This window comes from Haemorhous mexicanus, chromosome 3, assembly GCF_027477595.1.
Source record: "Haemorhous mexicanus isolate bHaeMex1 chromosome 3, bHaeMex1.pri, whole genome shotgun sequence".
NCBI classification, from domain to species: domain Eukaryota; kingdom Metazoa; phylum Chordata; class Aves; order Passeriformes; family Fringillidae; genus Haemorhous; species Haemorhous mexicanus.
Window position 1 is genome coordinate 21,981,167 of NC_082343.1, and position 15,071 is coordinate 21,996,237.

The 15,071-nt window shown below is 37.4% G+C and overlaps 1 protein-coding gene across 1 annotated transcript in view; it reads left to right on the forward strand.

The window, feature by feature from the left end:
- The window catches only part of USH2A (usherin), a 373,434-nt gene that overhangs the window by 19,914 nt on the left and 338,449 nt on the right, over nt 1-15,071 (forward strand). Inside the window, exons 3-5 of the mRNA XM_059841048.1 lie at nt 10,552-10,687; nt 11,889-11,952; nt 14,275-14,569. Coding sequence (XP_059697031.1) covers nt 10,552-10,687; nt 11,889-11,952; nt 14,275-14,569 — 495 coding nt within the window. The remainder of the gene's footprint in view (nt 1-10,551; nt 10,688-11,888; nt 11,953-14,274; nt 14,570-15,071) is intronic.

Consider the following 15,071-nt stretch of genomic DNA (forward strand, 5'->3'; position numbering starts at 1 on the left):
GTCACTGAAGCACTCTTGGTGTTGTCAGATGTCTATTGGACTGGATGAGCTGCAACTTCTTGCAATTGAATGTCAATAAGACCAAAGCAATTTTGGTTGATTCATAGCACCAGCTTAAGCATATTCACTTGCACAGATTACATTTGACAGATAGTTACCTTCAGCTGAACTCTGTGGTTAGAAGCCTTGGTATATTCTTGACAGTGAGCTTAGAGCTGATGCCTTATGTTTATTTCATATCCTGGTTTTGCCTTCCTAATACTGCATGTGTATGTCTACATTTAAATAAACTCACAGCTGAAGTACTAGTCACTCCACTTGTTATCTCTGGACAGAATGTTATGATGAGTCAATTTCGGTATTTAAAAAATGGTGTTTTTTTCCCATTTAGGCAGTTTTAATTTCAAAAGCTATCTAATGAAGGATTTTATTTTATTGGGAACTTCTGGAAAAGTGTCTGTCAAAGTCTAACAAGAAGAGGACAAGAAAAAGAAGAGGTAGAGGATATAAGCAAAGATGAAAAAGCATTATTCTCTTTGGAATATTTTTCTGGTATTCTATCACTTTTCTGGCCTGCAGGGAAATATAGTCAGCATAGGTGTTCTTACCCTGTTATGTTAGTGAAAGTTCAAATTGTCTGGATTCTGCAACAAAATTGTGCACAGTGTCATCAAATACTAATGTGTGTTAGCATTCCCAAAAAACTTTCCAAAGAAAGGCATCTTTCGTTGTAATTTCTCATAACAGTTCTAAAATAGTCTGGGTTAAAATAGTTTCAATCCTTGATTCAGTTAGTTGCTCCTGTTTATGGTGAACTTGCATGCATTGAAACTTCATTTGGAACATAATGAAGAATCAAACTTTTGAATTATTTCAAACCATTTCCCTCTATGGGTTCCTGGTCAGCTTAAAGCACCATCCTGATTTTGAAGTAAAAATCAGTAATTTAACACCAAATGCCTTGTACCTATATTGTTTCTACTCACAAATTCAGTTTCTGTTCTTAAAGGCAAAGGTGATTTTCCTGTAGAGCTTAAGGAGGTTCTGAAAGGGAGATTTTTTAAAATTTCGCCTCTCAGTGAATAATAGGATTGCAGCATCCTTGATTTTTGATATGAATCAACCCAAAATAAAATACTTAAATTAAAATGTTTCTAGTTGCAGATTTCAGGTAGACTGATGTGTTCTGGTGAGAGGACAGAGTTGACTCTGTAGTTTTGGCAAGAGTTAGATCATGAATCTTGGCCTAGAACTATATTGGCAGGTCTTCCTTCTAAAAATGACAGAGTGGTTGGAGGTAAAGGAATTTCCCCTAACCATGGATGGTAACTTAAGCACCTTTTTTTTGAAAATCATAGTAATAAAGTCCCAGGCCATGTTGTTACTTATGTTAGTGGTGGCAATGAAAAGCTTTGAGCCCTGTTTGTTTCCTTCCTGTAAAATGCTGTTTGTCCTGAGAACCAAATAGGTGTGAAAAACATCACATTGAAACCTCCATAGTAGCCAGGGTTGCACTTTGCCTCTATCACCTTCTGTTCTTTTCCTTCAGACTTGCAGCTAAGTTGCTTCCAAGGTCTGAAATACAGAGGGGTGAATTTGGGTTTGCCTGGGGACATGGAGTTCTTACAGCTCAAAAGCTACATTTTTGCCATGTGAAGCTAGTATAGTATTTGAATGTGGAAGGAGAGGAATTCAGAAATATGAGCAAATAATTTAATAAGAGCAGATAAAATTGATTTTATTGTGTGTGTAGCTTTTGCATTTGCTCTTGGGCAAACCAACTAAAAATGGACTGAAGAGATGAAATTGTGACAGGGTTGTAGCTGGAGCAGCACCAGCCTCACTGGCAAACTCATCAGGCAGTTCTTTTGCTGGTGCAGAAGGTGCCATTTGTCTGTCAAGTGTTATGCAGATAAATTGTCTGAGCTGGCTTGTCCTCTTGGATATTATTCTTTAGTTTCCACAGCCCTCCCTCCCACAAACCCCCTGTCCCTATTAACATGGTTATTAGTGTCTTTGCTGGTCTGTTTGAGAACAAGTTTGTAGACAAATTCCTCCTGACATATCCTTGTTCTCATATGTTTGCTACATAAATTCATTATCTCTTGCCAAGCTTTAGATCTGCCAAGTTTCCTCTGTTGTCTCAATTTTCATTCCAGATTAAAAAAAATTTAAATGCAAAGCACAAAACACAAAAAAATGAACTCTTTTTATTTTAAAGATTGTAAGCTTTATCTCTGAGAGAGGGAAAAATAAAAAAAGACCACAGGAGACTTTGATGTATGTAAAACATCTGCCCAAACATCTCTAGCAATAATATCATCACAGTGATAGTTCTTATTCTTGAATTATCCATTCAGCTAAGGTTTTAAATTTGGGTTAGGCTTCATTTTGTACTTTGTAAGGATGGCTAAGCCATATGGGACTGTAGGAGCAGGCTGTGTACTAGTGCTGGTGAGTAATTTGTGGAGTATAAGATGGCTAAGAGTGATGTGGAATCTTGACTCATCTGCAGAGGTTAAACTGTGGAAACCTCTTTATTTTTTGAAGCAGTCATAAGGTGGGTGATTGATTACCTGAAGGGTTGGGAAGAGTAGAGGAGTTTTGGGGTCTTGGGGTCATACAACCATAGAATATCCTGAGTTGTAACAGACCCACACAGATCATAGAAGTCCAGCTCTTGGCCCTGCATAGCACCAGCCCCAAGAATGCCTGAGAGCATTCTCCGAACACTTCTTGACCTCTGTCAGGCTTGGACTGTGACCACTTCCCTGGGCGTCCTGTTCCAGAGCCCAACCACCCTCTGGGTGATGAATCTTGTCCCAGTGTCTGGCCTAATTCTCCCCTGACACAGCTTCATGCCATTCTCCTGGGCCTTATCACTGATCACCAGAGAATAGATCAGTGCCTGTCCCTCTCCTTTCCAGGTTAACCTGTTTGGTTCCCTGTTTGTATTGGTGTTTGAGAAAAATAATGTTTGGGGGCAAGAATCTGGTCCCACCTGCATTCACTACATTTATCACGTTGTTTGGGGTTTTTGTGGCTGTTGTTTTTTTCTTTTTTGTTTGGTTGTTCTTTTTAAAGCTAAATGTAAATATAGTGGACAAAAAAGAGGAAGTAAAATTAGTTGAATAATGCAAAATGAGAATAAGGCAAAAATGAGGGCTAGGGAAGGATTCTTTAAAATGAACGTTCAAGGTATGTAAATTCTGCAATTTATTCAGTGAGGAAACATGTTGAATTGTGGCAGGAAGTTGTCTGCTGTTTCTGATTCATCAGTTTTGGGATGCACGGGTGCTCAGATTAAAAGAAAAAAATATATATAAAATGCTGCAATATGATTTTTGGTCACTAGATCTGCTTAAATGACAGCTGAAAGTAAGCCTGGATTCATACTAGTAGTTTCATCCTGGTTTTTCCCCCAAAATTCTTTTGCTTAGTCCATATCACTGATCTTTCCTCTTTACAGAAAATCATTTATCAAATATTAAAGCTGTGTGGAAGCCTTTGTAATTGCAGCTTCAGCAAGATTTGCAATTATGCAAGAAAATACTGAAATACATACCTGTGTGCATCTCTTCTCTTTGATATGCAAAAGCCCTTTACTCTTGCTTTTATTAACTGTCACACTTCTGTTCCTCACCTGCTTTTGCAGTGGAAATACATGAACCCACATGTTCCCCAGTGGTAACTATGCTATATGTCTTTATATGAGCAGGCAAAAGAGCATATTTAGACAGGTTGAAGGTGAAAAAGATTTTTATGCTCAAGTTTCTGATTACACCATTATAGTAGCATCACTAATTCCCCTCCTTCCACCTATTGTCTTCTTTCCTCTGTTGTCATCAGTGGCCACTGTTGATTTGTTGACTCTATTAAAGTATTCAAGGAAGCCACAGGCCTGTCATTTTGGTCATAACCTTAATCTGTTTTCTCACCTTGGGAGAAAATGTGTTAATACACTGTCTGTTTCTATAGAATGGACTCATTGAGAAGGTTCCTGATGCAAATCTGCAATACATTTAGAAGGAAAAAAAGGTTTTCTGAATTTTGATTAGTTTAACAGATAGCAAGCTGTGTTTAGCTGGAAATTTTTATAAGAACCACACCAAATTAAGTAACAGTAAGCGGTTGTAAGGGTACGTTGTGTTGTAATTTTTGAGCTGGGTGAGTTGCAGCTCCTCCTGATTTCTTATAATAACTGATTCCTTGTTATTTCTGAATGATTAAGCAAATAATTTATGCTAGCTTCTGCTTTAATTTACATCTCTGTAAAGCCTGTATAACTTTATTCGTTCTGGAGTTGTTTTAATTTTTAAGACAAGTAAAGGGAAGGATTATTCTGGCTAGTTTGCTGATTTGGAAAATAAATTGAGCTTTTTCCCTCCAATTTTTTTATGCCTTACAGATAAATGGTATAGCTACCTAACTGCTTCTCATAAAACATTTAAAAATTATTCATGTTGTGTAATATTTTCTTTAAAATAATTGTTTCTAGTTCTGAGTAACTGCCTGCGGTGCAAATAGGGTTTATTTTAAGGAAAATGAAAACAGACTTGAGTTTTCTTACACCTAATTTTTTATTTCTATTTGGGGGAGTATTTGGTTTTTTTTTCTTGTATTTGAGAAACTGACATTGTGTTTTAGTTTGTATTAAGTTTTTAAATTTAACTTGCATTTGTGAAATAGCTAAATTTGGATCTTTAACTTAAAAATTGGGTTTTAAAAATTTTTACTATACAGATGTACGGTTTTTTGAATAATCTTATGAATGTCAGTTATAGATCATATAGCCCTGAGCTGCTCCTTTTTCATCTTATTTGAGAACAGTGGTGTCCATTACATGTATTGGAATGTAGTAATTTCCTAGTATTGGGAGATGCATTTTTGGTTCTTGTTTTGTCAGTGTTGGTCAGTCCTGCCCCTGCATCTGAGACTTCGTGTGATGGTCTGAATAGCTGTAAGAGCTGAAGTTGCAGTTGAAGTGGTTGCTGTCACTAAGTTGGCTGGAAAACTAAGTAGGCCAGGGTTGGTATCATTTGGCTTAAATGACTGGAAAAGATTTTTTTTCTATTCCTTTCATTTTTGGTGCCAGAGTTCCCTCTGTTGTAGAACTCCTCATTTATGGGCTGCAAATCTGGGAAGCAATCCTTCTGTTCTGTTAATCTGTCTTGCCAGACACTGCGATCTAGTTATTAGAACAAAAGACGATGAAAGGAAATGCTAGGATTAGAATGTATTTTATGGTTGCTAGAAGCTATGATGAGTAAGGGTAAAAAGAATGTATCTTCAACCAGTGGAGAAGATTAATGTTGTCTTGAAATAACTCCCTATAATTTATCTGTAATATTTTAATAAACCTTTCCCATGCGAATAAATATTGGAATAGGAAAGATAACATAAAGGATAAGGTTGTACTAACTGAAAAACAGGTGTCTTTGAAGCATATACTAATTACAAATTGAAATATTTGGAAATGAGACTACTGGCTTTGTTAGTTGTGTGTCATTTAGTGCTGTGAAGCTTTGATCTCTGGTTAGTGATCTTTAGCTCTGCTGTGATACATTTATGGATTCTTACAGATTTTTTTTTTAATCAACCATAAAGTATTCTTTTCTATGTCTCTCCTTCCTATCTTATTTATTAGAAATAATCTTCCATGAGGTGTATGGGTGGTATTAATATTAGGACTGACTTGTAATGGAAAAATCTTACTAATGCAAAAACATCATGGTGTTCACTGAAAAAAGGGTCCTTTAACTTCATTTATTTTGGCTGAAATGGTGCAATTCAATTCCACATGGAAGAGACTAAAATTGTCTCAGTTGCCTTTATATATATGTAAGAGGACATTTTGATGACAGGATGATTAATGCATGTGAAGAAAAAGCGTATGTTGCTTAAGTGGGCCAGATATCACACATGTACATTGCAAGGTAATAAATGTGAGTGTTATTATGTGACAGCCAAAACTTTGTAGATTGTAGTCTCAGAACTCCCCCAAACTGGCTTCAGCTTTGAAAGGGTCATTGTAGTTCAAAAAAGTGGAGTCAGTATAACTGTGTCTTTTACTTGATATCAAAATCTCTGCTGCCTCTGTGTTGATTGGGCTTTTTTGTTTTTTGAAAAAAGCATATTGTTAATTTTTATTGTACTACTACATATTTTTACTCTACCTATTATACTCTTTACTTGTAACTGTTGGACTGTTTCTTTATTTATACATTGGTATACCAATATGCATTATACCTGTAAATATCAGTACAACAAAGGCTTATGAAAAAAAGAGAACACATGGTATTCTTCAGTCAAGGACATTCTGTTTTTTGCCATAGTCTCTTAACCAGTGCAACTGCTCTGAAGTGAAGTATTTGGCTGTGATGTTTGTTTTTTGCCAATACAGATTACTGCAATGTAGTGGAATTTAGCAGTTCTGTTAGCACTTAATACTTGAAGATACTGGCTTTTGTTTGCATGACAGTTCTGCCTGACCCAAACCAAGTGGCAAAATTCATGTTAAATTTCATTGTTGTGTTTTTGTGGGTATGATCAGAGGAGCACAGATCTTTAGGTAAGAAAATAAAATTATAATAAATTTCCTGTCTCATTAGCAATAACATGGGCGCAGTCCTGTGCCATGTGTTATCTGGAATGACCCTTTCTTGAACAGGGAGGTTGTACCACATAATCCACTGTGGTCCCTTCCAACCTTACCCAATCTGTGATTTTGTGATTCTGCAGTACTGTGACCCATACGGCAGAGAAGCTTTCCTTGCTAGGAAGTGCTTTTATTTTGTATTGCTGTCTCTGGCGCACAATTTGTTTGTGCTGGAGAACTATAAGCTTAATTTGGGATGTACTGAAGGAATTTGCCTCTCAGCTCTTTGGCCCTGTACCTCTCATCTTTGAAACTCTTCCAGGTCATATCAAGAGTGCTATTAGAGGAAAAAGTATTGATATCTTTCACAACCTCAGTTCACCATCAAATGGATTTTCCGTTGTTTGGAGTTGATATTAGGTTCTATGTTGGCAGATGCTGATGTAGTTTCAGAGCAAATGGATCTTAGTAACTAATCCTTGCCACCTCCTTGAGAGGTGATTTGCTGTATCTGACAGATGGGGAAGCACAGGAGTGTGAGGTGGTTGCAGAGCTGGGATTAGAGTGCTGATGTCCCAGGCTTCTGGTCCTGTGCTCTGCACAATCACAAAGCCAACCTTTCCTACCCATCTCTTGTTACTCTCTTGGGCAAATTCTTATTGAATGTTGTTAATAAGGACAACTGGGGAATAATCCTGTTGTCCTAGTCAGGAGAGAAAGTGTTCTTTTAGTTCTGTGCTATTGTATGGAATTTAATGCTAACGGTCAGGAGACTTTAAATAACTACATCAAACAGCCCATTCGGTGCCAGCCTTTTCTTATTTAGCTTAGTCCAAACTGACACCAAACTTTGAGACCTCCTCTCCTCCCACAGTGGAGAGCCGCTGGGATTTTTTATACCACACATGGTTTCCCTCCTACATTTTCCTCCCATGTCAGATATTCATACCCCCTTTAATAACCAGCAGGGGGATCATTACATTGAGCTACTGCCAAATGCATAATGACTGCTGCCTTTGCCTTACACAGTCACTGCACTACTGATATCCAATTCAGCATTGTAAAGTGCTTAGGGCTACCTTGGGGATGTGCTATATTAAACCCAACTATTCTAAATCCTATTTAATACAATGAGATTGGTGGTGGGGGAGGGGGGAGGGAGATTTAAAATTGCCATTAGTCGCCTATTTTCAACAAGTAAAAATACCTGGTCACTTGGGGCCCAATTCTGTCACTCTTAAGTCATGAATGGACCCCCTAAATTTAGTAGGGGGTGCATGGAGGTGAACACTGCTTGCCACAGGAGGAGGCAGAATTAGGTCCTATAAAGCTGTGCCTGAGACAGTAAGTTTTCAAGAAGCTGATGGGGGTGAGCATGCCCATTTTTGAATTCCCCTTAGAAATGTTTTACAGTGGAAACAGGAAAGCGGAAACATGCTTCATATCTGACTAAAAATAAAGGTACTCTTAAACTTGTAAAAGGCAACATTTTTATTTGAATGATATGACAGAGCTGCCACAGGAGTGTTACCTGCTATAAAGAAAGCTTAAGAATTATTACCTTTATTAGACCAGTGACACTGAGCTTTAGCCATACATTTCTAACTTCTGTCCCTCTACAGAGACAATTTTCTTTTCTTAAATAAACTGTCATGCTAGTGTTAATATATTGTTGGCTCCCTCATACTCTGAGAATACTGCTGATATAAAACATGTATATGTTAGATTGGTAATAGTATCTTTAGTGTAGCTGACTAGAACAAATGTGTTTCCCTCATGGCTGTGCTAATGTGATAAAGGAAAATTGGCTGTTCATCAGCTTTTGGCTGGGTAAAGACAGTAGAGATGGAACCACATTCTTTTTTATGCATTAATACCACTGAGAACTTTTCACTAGTTATATTTCATGTGCAGGCATGTTGTGCAAAGATGTTGTAAAACATGAGATAATGCTACAAATAACAAAGTAGAAAAGCCTGTATCTTTTATGATGATAACAGTCAAACACCAAATGACAGTAACAGGCTGTAAAAAATGTGATGCAGAAAAAAATGCAATGTAACCACAATATATACGTATACTTAGGCTCTTGCAAATAGGGCATCAGATGTTTAGAGGGCTTTGTATTAAAATTAAATAAAGAAATTGTTTTATTTAGGTCATTGATGTGTCAACACAAAAGATAATTTAAAATGGAGAGATGTATTTTGAGCGGTGAAACTCATATGCAATAACTTTTTGAACAAATCTCGAGGCTTAGTAATTATGATAATAGCCTTCAAATTTCCATCAGTGGAAGGGCAATAAATATTCCTGTCTAAATTTGGGAAATATTGACTGAATCTGGAAATGGCAATAAAGCTCAGCATACATGTTCATGTTTGAAAGTACAGTTTAAGGAGGAAAAATTCATTTGTACAATCTTGTGTGAAGCCAAAAGAAAAAAGGCCAAATAAACCCCTCCATCTTATTTCATGTTTTCTTTCTTAAAATGCTGATAGGCTCATGTTGCTCAAGGCACCGATGCTGATCATCTGAGCTCAGATTTATAGATAATTGTGTCCATTTATCTTGGTCTGAAATTTGAAAGATTTTATTGTCAGAGTAGTATTGTGTGTGTTTATATTGTGGTTTTCAAGCTGGTATTTTGTTAACCGGTAAATAAGTTCTGTCATTCCTTTTTTTTTTGCAACAAATTATTCTGGCTTGTAAACCTTCTGTGTCCTCACATAGGTATTGTTCTTAAGGAAGCAATAATTCCAGGTTTATTTTCTTTTGATTGGCATGACTGTCAAGATGGGCTAAAGCACTCTAGTTTTATTTGTCTTAAAAGACATGATTCACTAGGCATCCGTACCTGCAAAATTAAAATAATGCTCTGTTAATTGGCAGCAGCAAAATGGTGTTTCAAAAGTTTAAAGCTACCAAGTTATCATGTGAAAAAAAGCTTTATGCAAGCTAAGTATTGCTAAAACCCCCAAGTAATTTAATTTTTTTTGCAAATAAGCTTTCTGAAATAAAAAATTCCGGTAGGTCCAACTTAGTTTCTATAATTAATTTAATTAATGGGAACCTGACTATAGCCATAATACTTCTGGTTTTCATTTTGTGTGGGCCTGGATTTTTTAAATGAGAGTACCAAATTTCATATAATGTAAGGCGGAAAGGCACTCCCATATTATTAAACTTTTTCTAATTTTGGGTAACTTATATCTAAGGATTTCTAATGCAAAAAAGCCCCCAACTTTGTCAGTATCTTGTGACTTTGTGGAGCTGGGAGAATGCCAGAAAGTATTTCTATGAACGTTAGGTCAGATTTAAAATGAATTGGCAGGGAAGGGAGCACTTGCAGAAAACAGTACCCTGGGGTGCTGGCTGAGTGCATATTCCTGGCCAAGGATTCCCTGGATGAAAGGGAATTACCCAATGGGTGTAAAGCAGATATAGGCAGTTCCTATACAGTTCCCTTCAGCCCTTGTAGAAGAAGCAGGCTTGGGTTAGGGAGGCGTTTTGGGGGCTGTTGGAGGCCTGTGTTTGATTATCCTGAGCATGGTGTGCAGCCCCTTGAGGCCTGTTTGAAGTGATGTATGAGAAGAGCTGTGACAGCTGTAACATGTGCCCATGGCCTGAAGTGGTGATGGAGCTGTAACCAGCCTTGTACCTTGTGAAACACACCCACCCTTCTTTTCCTCTCTTCCCCTCCATCTCCACCAGATCCCTGTGCTGTAGTTCCTTCTTTGATTTAACCCCTGTAGAATTTTATGCTCTCTGCATCTGAGTGGTGATATGTTAATGAAAAAGAGGTAACTGCTTTCAGTAGGCACCAAAAATAAAGACACACAACAAATAGCCTGAGGTAATTTTATCAGTTAATCAGTGATAGACAAAAAACATAGGGAAATTAAAAAAAGCATGATAAAGCATGTGTTTGCCCCTTTACATTGATTCTATAGGTGCATCACAGCCGAATTAGTTTCTTCTTGGATGGTTGGGAAGATGATAACACAGCTTTTGATTCAAGGACTCTTATGGGAACAATTGCAGATACTGATGCTGATGGTACTCTGCAAATTGGACAAAGCTTCACAGGTAAATCTTGTAGTACTTTAATGGAATGTACTGAAATAGTCAAAATAAAATATGCATGATGTGGTTAAAAGAAATGTGTGTGTAATTTAAGTTATCTATATGGTGAGAAGTAATACTTTACTGCAGAAGAAAATTCCTATTTTTCAATTATCTTTCTCAAAAAGATTGGCTTGAAGATAGAATAAATTATGATCGTCTAGAAAATGTCTATGTATATTAATAGATTGATGTTTGGTAGATGATCATAATTTATATGATAGATAGGTTTTCCTGAATTTTCTAAAACATGTATGTAAAGTGATTTATTCCACTAATTTCTGCCTGTAGTTTTTCTGAGTGAGTATAGGGAATATATATTCTGTTTCAGAATGGAGTTGTGCATGGCCACTAGACTATACTCCTCTCTCTGCCGAGTCAGGAACAGAGCTGAAGGTTTCTGGCTGTGTTCTTCAGTTTTATCAATACTCATGTAAACCATGGCAGAATGAGAATCTTTCGGCCTCTAGTAATGCCTGAAAGTTCTACTGTTCATCTACATCTAGAGTTTTATATGTTCTATGTCATGACATGATCATTGAAGAGCAGTGAGGGATGTTTGGTTACTTTTCACTAATTCTTGGCTCTGCAGGTGTAAGAACACTGACTACTGCTCTTCAGGAACATGCACAATTTGAAGTTAATTTCTAAAAATATGTCACATAAACAGTTTTATTGTGGCTTTGGGCAAGAAAGTACTCTGTGCACCATTTCTTAAAGCTTGTATTTGGAAATGTTTTTTGTTGTGTTTTTGATTCTGAATGCTGGATAGCTAATAATCATGTAAAAGAAAGGAATATTTTAAAATGCTTTTTATCTTTATTGTATAAATTGATAGGTACAGTTGTACCTACTGTATCTCTTCTCTAATTAGAGGTGGCACATGGACTGGCTCATTACTTCTGTCTAATGAGCCGATCCCTGTGCCACCTCTCTAATCAGAAAAGAGATAGGTACAAAATGTTCCTATAAAGTTATTATAAATCATTCTTTTTTATCAAAAAAATTAAGTCACTGCCCTCTATAGTTTTGTCCAGGCCCAAGATGGTTTCATTCAGGAGGGGTAATTGTGCAAGAGAAATTTCTGAGTGCTGAATTAAAGGTGTTCTCATGCAGTGCAAAGCTGCCTTCTGCTCAATAGATTATTTATAGTATATTTCCTTAGGTTTAGAGCAATTTGTTGGAAGAATGCAAGATTTTCGATTTTATTCAGTGGCACTTACAAACAGGTAAAGAACTTTTATTTTTGTAGCAAAATAAGAGTGTGGTGAGAAAGAAGTGTAGATAACAATATGCTTATTTCCCGAAGTGTAGTGCTTTTCAGATGTTTCCTTTAGATAATTGCTTGTGACGATGTAGTTCCCTGAGCCTCATTTCAAAGATTACCTTTAATCTAAAAAATCTTGAGTTAAAATAAATTCAACAACTGAATGTGTTTTGCTTTTGAACTGTTGCTTAAATAGGCTTGATGTATGTAGTGGTGTATGCAGTATATATGTAGTGAAACAAAGCATTGTAATAAATATATGCTCTCCTTGTGATTGTTGTCCTTGCTACAACCTGACTTAGTATGTATTCTGCAGAGAGTAGATCCAGTTGCTAGATTTCAATGCTTATAAACTGTCTAGGTGTTACCTACTCATCATAATTCTGTCATAATAGTGTGTGCTGATAAGCTTACTCCTGGTGGATAAGACTTGCTAAGGTTCCTCCAAGCTGCGTGTAAACTGTAGGGCAAGGAAGAGAGCCACGGGGTCAAAACTGGACCACTCAGATACCAGTGTGATAAGGAGGACAGGCATTCCAAGTGATTGGCATGCTGGCTTTGTGGCTGGAAGATTGTCTCCCCGTGCTTAGCTGTTGCTTTCCTATGGTTTCACTTGCCCATGGTAGCCCTGTCAGGTAGTCTTGGTGCTTCCCCGCCCCAAGCACACACCCCTGCCCTGAGGTGCCACTGTCCCTTGCTCTTCAGATCAAGTTGTCACCATAAGCCACCAATGACTTAGCTACCTCAGCCCACAGAGCCCTGGGCAATTGCTTTGACTTCCTGTGTTCCTGAGGCCAAATTACTGTTGCCACTGCAATTTCTGTTGCCCTCCAGCCTCCCTTCCTAGCACATTACAAAGAGATGTTACCTCTGTTATCCAGCTCATGCTGGATTAATCCAGTCATTTCAGGCTGGCCAGAAGTAGTCAGCTCCTATTTGTCTGCATGGTGCTTCCGGGGAGGCTGCACACAATGACACTCGGGACTGCAGACCTTCAGGCTACTTAATGATAGTCTTTCAATAAGATGTAGAGCAGTTTCCTCAGAGCTCAGCTGTCTGCAGGACATTATGATAAACTGAGCTCCTGTGAATTGGAAGCATGAATGTGAATCTGAATTCCAAGTTTTATGAAAATCACATTGGTTGTATTTCTCAGAGCAATGCTTGTCAAATCTTTTGAACTACAATTTAGGTCAGTAAAATGAATAAAGCTTAACAATTGAAAATTAAGGTATTTTACAGTCTGTTTTGACCTACTGATGTCTTTCTAGATTTGATTTTATATCCACAAATAACATGGTCCAAAATGTTTTTCTGGGATAAACTGGGAAGGAAAGTCCTGCCTGCATACAAATTAATTTAGGCTATGGATATGTAAAAAGTCCTGTTACTCTGGGTTCTTTGGAAGCTGTAGTGGCAGCTAGAAAGTATTTATTTGCTTAATAAGTACACAAAATTATGCTCTTACTGATAAAGTAGGAAAATGGGAAAAGTTACGAGGTTTAAATATAAAAAATCAGTCTCTTCTAGTCTCACAAAATCCTTCCTTTAAGTCAGTGATGAACAGATAAAAAACTGTCCGTGTCATCCATATATCTGCTTGCTTGCCTGTGTACCTACCTTCTTATGTATTGCAGTTGCTGATGTCAGAGGGTATTGAAGTATCTCAATGATTTGGCATGACTAGGTTGATTGCAGTTAAAAAAGGGGACATCTTGATAAAAATTAGTTAAAAGTGAAAATATTTCTATCCAGATTTCCTAAGGTATAATATATTATTTTTCAAGCTGGTCTTTTGGGAGGGTTAGAGTGCAAACACTGAACTTCACTGTGGTTACAGGCAATATATTGGCACTATGGTGTGTTTAAGACCAGGATCCAGACTGCTGATTGAAGTCAGACATGATGCTGCAATAAAATGTTAAGAGTTTTTCTCCTCGCATCTATGGTGGGATTCATCTATTTAGCTTTAGGGCTCTCACCAAAGAACTCCTTTCCCTTGGTGTCTGAAGGACTCCATATGTGTGGAGCAATGAGAGGAGTTCCAGAGTGATTCTTCACAGATATTTTCTGAAGATGCCTGCTGCTACCATTGATAATGTAGAGACCTTGAGGGGAGGCTTCACTCCTAGCTGAGTGCCCCATTCTTATGAGTTTACATCTGGAGTTTAGGGCTTCTACTATAATCTAACTTGAATTTTGTTTAATCTATGAGCCTAGATGCACAAAGTGACATTTGTTCTTGTTCTCATATATCTAATTACTATTCTCTATGCTGTGACAGAGACATTTTGGAAGTATTCTCTGGAGAATTCCCTCATCTTCATACCCAGTCTGAGTGCCGCTGTCCTGGAAGTCATCCCCGAGTACACCCTTTGATACAGAGGTACTGCATCCCTAATGGTGCAGATGATACTACTAATGACAGGGTGCTGAGGCTGGATGCAGAAGCCCATCCTCTCCACTACATCAATGATAATGACATTGGGACCACTTGGATTTCATCTGTGTTTGCTAATACTGCAGGTCTGGATCGTGGTGTTTCAATCACAATAGATTTACAAAATGGACAGTATCAGGTAATGGGAAGATGCCATTTGCCATTTATTAAAACAAACTAAGAAAAGATTTTTATAGGTATTGCATTGCAGTTTTGAGGATATTCAAACCTTATGCTTTAAAATGCTATCCTTAGAGGACCAGGAAGAAAGTTTCCTTTATTGGCATATAACAAGTGCAAAAGGCAACAAAATGCATTATGGTTCTCGGCATTCTCTTTTGATGTGCCTGTTTTAACCAGCAATAATCTAGAGTAGATATACAAGAGTAGGTCCTGTGTGAAGGCACCAATATTTAGAAACTGATTGTTGCCTCTTAACTGCTCTTTTGTAAATTTCAACTTTTATTTTAATTTCTAATAAAACCAAATGTGCTTGTTTTGTACCTGCTGGTGGAAAACTGCAGACAAATGAAATTTAATGTATCAAATGCGCATTGACATATTAGAGGGTGTTTCTGTTTGTAGATGTTCTGGAGGTGATAGATTAGCCTCCAAAGAATATGAAAGCAGAAAATGGGCAG